This window comes from Pleuronectes platessa, chromosome 3 (assembly GCF_947347685.1).
Source record: "Pleuronectes platessa chromosome 3, fPlePla1.1, whole genome shotgun sequence".
Lineage (NCBI taxonomy): Eukaryota > Metazoa > Chordata > Actinopteri > Pleuronectiformes > Pleuronectidae > Pleuronectes > Pleuronectes platessa.
The window spans coordinates 5834875-5844303 of record NC_070628.1 but is presented as its reverse complement, the minus strand read 5'-3'; the positions used below and the strand labels follow the sequence as shown (position 1 = coordinate 5844303).

Sequence of the window (9429 nt, the reverse complement as noted above, 5' to 3'; positions counted from 1 at the left end):
GCACGGCTACGAGGTCCACCCAGAGATCCAGGCTCAGATGTTTGCTTACCTCTTCTTCTTCTCCAACGTGTCTCTGTTTAACCAGCTAATGGACAAAGGTACGGGGGCGGGGGGGGGGTATAAAAAGCACACGCACACTCACTCTCGCTTCCATTTGACCTCCCGGAGGATTTGTACAGTTGTTAGTGTGTGTGACAGCGAGAGAGAGAGAGAGAGAGAACCCGTGAGTCCTTGTGTCCTTGTCAGCATTTTGACAGAGACTAACCCGGGTTTGTCCTCAATGCCCTTCGCCTATCTGCATTCTATGTCTCCCCCTCTTCCCCCTCCTCCTCCTCCTCGCCTTCCTTCCTTCCATCCATCTGGCCATCAGGGGGTTAAGGGCGAAGAAGAGTAGATGTAGGATTGGATGGAGGGAATGAGAGGTGAAGGGGAGGGGCAGAAAAGGGCAGAGTGAAGGGCAAAGGGCTTGAAGGTCGTCCAGTTGTCGTGATGACCTTGTTAATCGTCTATTACTGTGTCTAAATACAGAAAACGCTCATTTAAGGCCAAATATACGTCAACGTGTCGACTCCCCGTCACTTTCAACCTCTCCACACCCGCCCTGTATATCTCCACCTACACACACACACACTTCTATAGAGTCACGTACATGCCATATGTCTTCATTAGCCGCTGCAGACAGGAGAGATCACATGTCTGGCAAAGAGAGAAGGAGAAATACCTTTATATTCATGCAGAGGCTGCCCCCCCCCATCCTACCCACCTCCTCTCTCTCTCGCCGTCTGGCTTTTTTATTCTCTCTCTCCTCCGCTCCCCGTTTTATATTTTTGGGGTCGCCCATTGATATTTCTCTGCTAACGGTGACGCTGATGTTTGGACAGCGTCATTTCACACCTGGTATTAAAGTGCGTCACTGAATTTGCCTCCTGGCTCTGAATGAATCTCACGACGCTGCTGTGAAGAACGGTTTTAAAGAAAAGTGCAGATTATTATAAGTCGGTCAGCGTGTGGTCACTGAGAAGAGGAACAACACATTGGATTCATTGTGAATCTCAGGAGGCATTCAGGTACGCTGACCTCTGTTCAGGGTCAGACCTCCTCGCTGATCCGATCACAGATTGAAAGCTCCAAGGTCAAGTACCAATGCACCGAAGATGCTGAGGATGCATCTGAGATCCGCTCAGAGAGACACACAGTCGGAGGTTATCTGGGACACACGTGTCCACGTCCTCCTGAACGTCTCCTGGGACCGTCTGCTCGGCTCACGTCCTCTGACCCGCGGCAGCTTCGTGATAAACAGAAATTATTCTTCCACTTTTCAGTGTTTCCCATACACTGATATATTTGTGCCCTTCCCAAGTATCAACACTGACGGCCACATATTGATTTTTCTATTTTATTTAGCCTTGCAATTGAATAAAACCTTATTTAATTTTAGAGATGTGAGCAGTAAACTGATTGTCTCAGCATCTTGTGGCCCCACTCTCTCCATCTCTCTCTCTCTCTCTCTCTCTCTCTCTGGCGCTCTCTGTCTCACACACACACACAAAGGCACACACACACACACACAGACTAACAATGGACCTCTACCCATCTGTCAGTCTAACTAGCTAAGAATAATAATTTTATATGAATTCATAAAAGCGAGATTGAATAACTGGAACACATGATATAATTTGGCGAATCAACACTGTTTTTGATTCTGTTGGTTTGTGAGTGTAAATGTCACAATCTCTATAATTCACGAGAGAATTTGTAAAGATCATTATTTAAAATCAATCGTATTCTCCGACCTTCGCCCAGTAAACAGCCGTCAGTGGAAACCAGCTCGTGGTTGTCGCTCTGTTGGTTTTTGTGAGTGTGTGTCGGCTCCTCTGTGTTTAAAGGTGAGTGTGTTTATGTGAAACCAGCTGCTATGAAGCATTATGACACCTTTGCTAAGGGGTTAAGTGATGTCTCGTCTGTTTGCGATGCCTCACACGCAGATTACTGTATGCCTAGACATAAGCCTATTACAGAGGAGGCGTGTGTGTGTGTGTGTGTGTGTGCATCCAAAACATATGGCAGAATATTTGCATGGTTATGTGTGAGCTGCAGGTTCATCATCTGTCTGAAGTGTCCTGTTTCATTTTTATCAATCTGGATATCAAACTTTACAGATTTTGTATTTGGTGCCGACCGATTCAATTCATCTAAATCACGAGAGGAACTGTCAAGTAGCAGAAGATGGAATTGATTGATCCGTTCAGTGTCATCATCACGTTTCACTCGTTCTCTTCTGATTTATAACTTGTAGCTTAAAATAAGTAGAACAAAACAAACACAACATGTCTGAGAGGTAAAGAAAGAACACATTGATTACAACTTACAATATCGGGGGTTTATTATCAATCCACTTTTTAAAATATTCATTAAATTTAAGATGGTGGATTCTCATAGCGAGCGTTGAATCTCCAAAATGATATCTTCTAATTCCAATAAAAAACCTTTCCCGTCCTGATACAAATCTTTTATTATCGAACAAACTTTTATTTGTTGCCGCTTTCACATAATCATATTTTGAAGTGTATTTTCTATTTTGTTTTCTCTGTCCGCGTGGAGCAAAAGCTTTTTGATTCACTGAGTAATTTAAATGATGGAATCACGACCCTGTGATGGTAATATTAGGTAAAACAATACAACAATGCTGATAAGCCGATGCATGTAACATGCTCTCTGATTGGCTATCACCTGGCTGGTCATATGCAGATGAGTGAATCAGGGTGGATGACAGAGTTGAGGGAGTCTGGAGGCAAAACAGAGCCTGGACAAATAAATGTAGGGTCTCTGTAACCAATCAGAGAGCTTGTCTTTGAGATAATAAAAAATGTCCAGTTGTTTGTCATTGTTTGAACCAAAGCCCTTCAGAGGCCTGAGCTGAGGGGGGGGGGGGGTAATTTCACAAAGCTTAAAAAGGCATTATAGTCACAGTGAGGTAATGGCAGCATGACAGATGCTAGATTTGAAGTAACTGCCTGATTAACTTGTCACCAAACTTCTCTGAGCTCCTACATGGGCCTCAGAGAAAGAAGGGATGAGGCAGAGGGAGGAATGGAGGACGTGTGTCGGTTTGTTTCTCATTAAAACACGAACCCCGGTCCACTGAGCTCCTCTGCACCGCTCCATTGGTATTCTGAGAGGAGAAGCAGCTGGTGGTCGCTGCTGCTGCTGCTGTTTCATCGAATATTGATTTAATAAGAAATGATTGTCTCTGTCACAGCACCGTGCCAACATGAACATGCACAGAAACACAGCATCTCTCTTAAAATGCTGAGACACGTAGGGGGAAAAGGGTGATTGTGTGTTCAGTTCTCCCCTTCTTAAGACTAGACTCAATGTGTGTGTGTGTCTGTGTGTGTCTGTGTGTGTGTAGGTCCCTCCCGGGGCTGGTTCCAGCGCTCCAAGGTGCTGCAGATCCAGGCGTGTTTGCGGATGGTCATGGAGTGGGCGAGCAGATCCAGTCTGGGACATCTGGCCGACAAGTTCTTCACCAAACTCACCAGCACGGTGTCCATACTGGCCACATCCCCACAACAGCTCAAACAGGTAACACACACACACACACACACACACACACACACACACACACACACACAGATAACACACAGGCACATACAATCGAATAGAGGATTACATTGTAAGAATTCATCAGAATTCTTATTGATTTTTCAGAGTAACGCATGGATCTGGACATATTAAATTGGTATAAAATCAAAATACTAATACATACTAATACTTTAAAATAAGAATAGAGTTTACCATATTTATTAGTTTACTCAGCCAACAGCTACTGATGGTTATTGTCCAGTAACACACATCCAGTAACATCTTGTGACTGCCCACTTATTGTCCCCGCTCCCTTAATTGCTTAATTGTATTACAAAAGGCTAAATGATTAAATAAACGTTTTCTCCTCTGTTTGATTTCCTGTGGGTCTGCAGCTGAGTTGGAGAGCGTTGTCCAGTGAGCATCCGTCTCTGAAACCAGTTCAGCTGCACAGGATTCTCACCCAGTACCAGCTCACAGCAGAGATCGGCCCGGTCCCCAAACTGGCAGCCCAGCAGTGAGGACGAGGCCTACATTTACAGAACAGGTACTTGTATGAATGTGTAGGGTTCTTATAAATATAATATAATATCATATAATTTTGTCCAGTGGGTAAAGACAAACCTGCCCGACACACTAGTTGGTTAATAAATCAAAAAAAAGCTCCAACATGTTTTATTACCATAAAACATGAGGCTCAAAAACATCCAAAGCTCTCAAAGTTCATAAAGATAGATCAACAGTACTATCAGAGCTCCCCCCCCCCCCCCCCCCCCCCCTTTACCTTCATTCACAACCAACCAGTGAACACGTGATATAACTAATGCCTCCATCACCAACACCATGTGACCCAGATTACCGTAAGTGACCTAAAAAGGTGCGAAACAACAACTCTGGAACTCTGATATTCCTTCAAATCTTTTGTACTGGACACAAATGTAACATTTTATTAATAATGGTTTTAAAAAGTCTTAAATTTAACTCGTTGAAATCTGCAGGAACACAGAATTCACTTACTTCAAGAGTACACACACTACAATTAATAAACAAGCAGCCAAAAGCAAACTTTAGTCTAAACAGTGTTTGTGGGGTTATGAAGGAGGAATGTGTGTGTGTGTGTGTGTGTGTGTGTGTGTGTGTGTGTGTGTGTGTGTGTGTGTGTGAAAGCTGCAAAACAGAGAGTAAAAGGCTGCTAGAGCAGGTGAAGCAATCCTGGATCGGGCTTTAAATGATGTATATGTGTATTCATGAGTGTGTGGTGTGTATACTTGCTTTAACATCTGTGTGTGTGTGTGTGTGGTGTGTGGTTGTGTGTTCAGTGGACTCTCCTGAGAGCTTCGAGAACCACCCTCCCATCGTGCTGCCCAAGCGCCGGGTTCCGAGTGGACCTGGACAGCGAGTGTGTGGAAGACAGCATCTACAGCAGCTGCTCTACATCCCGCCACTACCTGTGGGGCCTACGCACCAAGACGCAGCCTCACGCCAGCCGCCCCGAGCGTGCACACACACTCCAACGGAACCCAACACGGCCGACTGGCCCGACGTCCAGGTCACAAGACTCACGTGCACACGTACACAGCAGCTCCCTGTCAAATACACACACACCTAGCGGTAATCCAGGCCATGTGCCTCAGCAGCTGTGGCTGTTGAGGAGCTTCCTCATAATCCCATAAATGAAAGACAAAAAACCCTCAGACACACACACACACACACACACACAGAGAGAGAGACACACACTCACAGAAACCTAGACATGGTTAAATCATGGTTAATCTGATTAGTCTTTAGGCTGTCTAATTAGTGGGAACGGCCGACTAGACCATAATCCCGAGTGTTACTGCACCCTCGTATGTAAACATACAGAAACACACGTACATTCACAGATATTGCTCAGGTGTAAATCAGTGATGGTAAATTTGTCTGTAAAATGATTAATCAATCAAACTCTAATTGAGGTGTTGTATCGAGCAGTAAAACTTTGATTCATAGGATCAAAAACGCTCATCCATAGATTAATGGAAAACAGGATTTTTGTATCTTTTGTTTTTGCTTCCTTTGCATCCGTGAAACTTTAAAACCTCGTTCTGGTTTCTAAAGTCTTTCTGGTCCTTCCTGACAACAGAGGGAGCTGCTGCCTCCCCCCCACAACAGTCCCCGCTCCGGAGGTCCCGGGGACGAGGCGGAGACGGGGGAGGAGAGAGGACGGGACAGACCCCCGGGACAGACACACACACACAGCCTCAGGAGGAACGGGACGATTCACCACCCCCGGCCGGCAAATCCGGACCCGTCCTGCCTCTTGACCCCCCCCAACACCCCGCTGTACCCCGATGGGGGCGGGGGAGGGGTCCTCGGGCCGATCATAGGCCCCAACGCTCAGACTAACGGCTGCGGCGGCAGAGCGGCAGCAGAGTGCAAGAAGACCAACGGGCTCATCAGCAACGGACTGGAGGGTAGGCTGAGACATACAGGGAGTCCACAGAGTAACACACGAGCAGCTTAAAGGAAACTAGAGCGGAGCAGAGGGGCCAAATGTAAAGAAATAACATTCTAAAATGTTGAGAATCAAGTAATATTATGAGAAAAAAGTCCATTTACAACTTTTCTTGTAAAATTCCGACTTATTCTCTTAATCTCATCAGTTATGTTCCTCCACTTGGCCCTAATACCCTGATACTCAGATATATCACTTATATTTATTTATTTGAGAGACCATAGCTCTGCTCACTGAATAAGGTTTTGGTTCTTTAAGGAAACACCAGGCCGGGGGGGGGGGGGGGGGGGGGTTAATGTGGCATTAAAAAAAACCCAAATGAATGAATCATAGAGGGAAACTCTGAACTTTATAACAGCATTAATAAAGCTGTGTTTAATGTTAATGATTCGCATCATGCCCAGAACCCATGTATCCCTACACAGTATATTATCAGTACATTATCCAGTTTACAAGGTGCTTAAACTTAACAGCACATTCTATCATATGGATATAAAGATAGTGTAACAGTCATTTTCCCACTGGTTCTGTGGCTCTGTTTATCTTTATCTCAGGGATTTGCAAAGACAACAGGACAAACATTATAATTATATGATAATAACAAGTCATTGGTATTTCTAATTCACCTGAAGCTACATTCATCAATATCATGTTTATTAAATGGGGTAATTTAAATCACCCACTCTGCACTAACAAAGCTTTTTAGCCTCATTGAGCTTGAGATTTACATTCTCTGTTTGATTCAGTCAGACACAGAGACTGTAAATAAAGATGGACGACTTCTTTCCAGTTCCTCTCACGGTCCAGAAATGATGTTATAATTAACCCTTTCATTCACCAGTGTGAAGAGAACTACCTGAAATGACAGAAACCATCTTTCAGAAACATTTATTTGACTACTTCATTCCATCCACCAACATGGAGGAGACAGGATTTACTGCCTATACTGCAACCAGCCACCAGGTGGAGATTAAGATGCTTTGGCTTCTTTTTTGGGGGGAGATGACATGTCGTCCATCTTTATAGATACGCTCTAAACAAATGAAAGACCTTTTTTAACGCAACCAGGATAAGAATGAAAGCTAATTATCAACTATCGCGTCCAGAAATATGATAAATCAGAGATAAAGCTCAGTTTGTTGTATGTGTAATTAATTAGCCAACTGTTTCTAACCTTTTAGCTACAATCACACAATAATATGATCAAACAGGATCTGAGTTTTGTGCCCCTCTGCTTGTTTTGGAGTTCTTCTGTCCCCTAGTGGCCACAAAGTAAATGCAGTTTTAGTGCCTGACACAGAATTGCTCGAGTTGCTTGCTATAGATATCTCACCTGTGTTGTTTCCTCCAGTGTAGTGAGTGTGACATCCTGTCTGTGTGTCAGTCAAACTCAACAGCTGCACCTCTGCATGTGTCTCAGTATCTGTGTGTGTCTCCTCTGCACAGCGACACCTCTTTTTGTCTGTCCGACCCCATAGCAAGACCCTGTGTGTGTGTGTTTGTGTGTGTGTGTGTGTGTGTGTGTCTTTGTGGATGTGGGTGTCCGTGTCCTCTGCAGGGTGTATTAGTGGGTGTGAGTTTCCTTTCCCTGTATCCTCCCCTGGCGTCCCTCCCCTCCCTGATGACTTGTGTGTGGTGTTTGTAGTGGAACTGGACAAGGGACCGTACGGACTGGGAATGGGACTCATAGACGGACTGGTGAGTAGCCCGAGTCCCATCAGAGACTTCTTCTCTTTGTGATTCAGTGTTTCAACTCAACTGGAATTCAGAAAATCACACAGTTCATTTATTTATCCTTAACTATCCTCTGATTATTATTATTATTATCTGCCATCTGTATTTGTTGGTTTCTTTCCTTTGTATGTTAGCAGGATTATAGGAATAAATAATACAAATAATCAATCTTGACACATACCACATCCTTCCATAATCCATGTTCAATAGTTTTCCATAATCTTAACAGCTAATAAAGAAACAAATGCAGATGAAAACACAACGTCCTTGCCAGAGGTGTATACTGTATGTACGCATTTAGTTTCAAGTTTAAATGACTATAATATTAACATATACTTCTATTCTACTTTATTAATTTATTAGAAAATATGTTTAGTGCTGGAACAATTAGCTGGTGGACACGGATTCTTCTTGATAACCATGTTTGTGGTTCTGCCGGCTGATGAGGATCAGATATCCTCCATCGATGTGGTAGAGATTGATTTCCGTTGCCACTAACACGTCTCCCTCCTGCAGCACACTCCTCTCAACGCTCCAGGCATTTACATCCGGACCCTGATCCCCGACGGGCCGGCTGCCTCCGACGGCCGCCTGAGGATCGGGGACCGCATCCTGGCTGTGAACGGCACCAGTCTGATCGGAGCAGACTACCAGAGGTAACTGAGGATGATCCACTGGTGGTGGTGGTGGCTGGTTTGTGGAGATTAATGAAACTCTATTAGATTATGATTGAGTTAACTTCGCCCTCTACCATCAGCCTCGTCAACTGATTACTGTGATCGATCGGTGGGAGTCCAGACTGTGACACTCCTCCATCTGCTGTGTCTCTGCTGAGTTTTGTGTAACCGGACTCTGGTTTGTGTCTCCGTCTGCTTCCTCCTGTGCAGCGCGGTGGATCTGATCCGTCTGGGTGGAGGTCGCCTCCGCTTCCTGGTCGCCAAGTCTGACCCCGAGGTTTCAGATAAGATCAGTGCCTCCTCCTGCTGACCGCCTCCAGGGCGCAGCCAAGAAACACACACACAGTCCACAGGTGCAGATGTGTGTGTGTGTGCTGATGAACAGGAAACACACACAAACGCACCCCCGGATTGCGTAACACACTCCGCATGAAATATGGATGCAAAACCTCATGTCTGCACATAAGCCAATCAAAGTGGAGGCATCAGCTAGCAGACCTGCCCCCCCTCCCCCCTTTCTAACCAAGGCAACATCCCACCAGTGGCTGCGAGGTGGGCGGGGTCTAAGGAGCCAGTCAGACGTCTTGATGGGTTTTTAGGTTCTCGTCAGTCGGAGCATGTGTGACCTCTGGACTCCCCCCCCCCCCCCCCCCCCCCCCCCCGCCCCCCCCGCCTGTATTTTAGAATAATTTGTATTAGTGATGCAGGGGCATTAGTTAGCATGACGGACCCGGCTCTCGGACTCACAGAGCGTCTGATGGACATGAACTGAGAACCTGGAGATGACCTCCATGTCTCACACGGAATGTTTAATAAACCTTTTTGCTGGTGAAGCTTCTCCAACACACGATCGCTGAATGCTCCACAGACTCAAATCCATCGTGTTTGAATGTGGACTCTCTGCTGGAGAAGTGGACGAGGAGGAGAAACTCTCGAGTG

At 45.3% G+C, this 9429-nt stretch overlaps 1 protein-coding gene across 1 annotated transcript in view; it reads left to right on the top strand.

Annotated features, from left to right (window-relative positions):
- Window positions 1-9130, top strand: part of radil (Ras association and DIL domains) — an 18097-nt gene extending 8967 nt beyond the window's left edge. The window contains 12 exon segments of the mRNA XM_053416809.1: window positions 1-98; window positions 3413-3585; window positions 3981-4088; window positions 4090-4132; window positions 4905-4948; window positions 4950-5068; window positions 5070-5105; window positions 5107-5134; window positions 5708-6038; window positions 7638-7777; window positions 8330-8469; window positions 8701-9130. The exon segment at window positions 1-98 is cut by the window's left edge and continues 26 nt beyond it. Of these exon segments, the coding sequence (XP_053272784.1) occupies window positions 1-98; window positions 3413-3585; window positions 3981-4088; window positions 4090-4132; window positions 4905-4948; window positions 4950-5068; window positions 5070-5105; window positions 5107-5134; window positions 5708-6038; window positions 7638-7777; window positions 8330-8469; window positions 8701-8800 (1360 nt within the window). The 3' untranslated portion in view covers window positions 8801-9130.
- The last annotated feature ends 299 nt before the right edge of the window (window positions 9131-9429 follow it).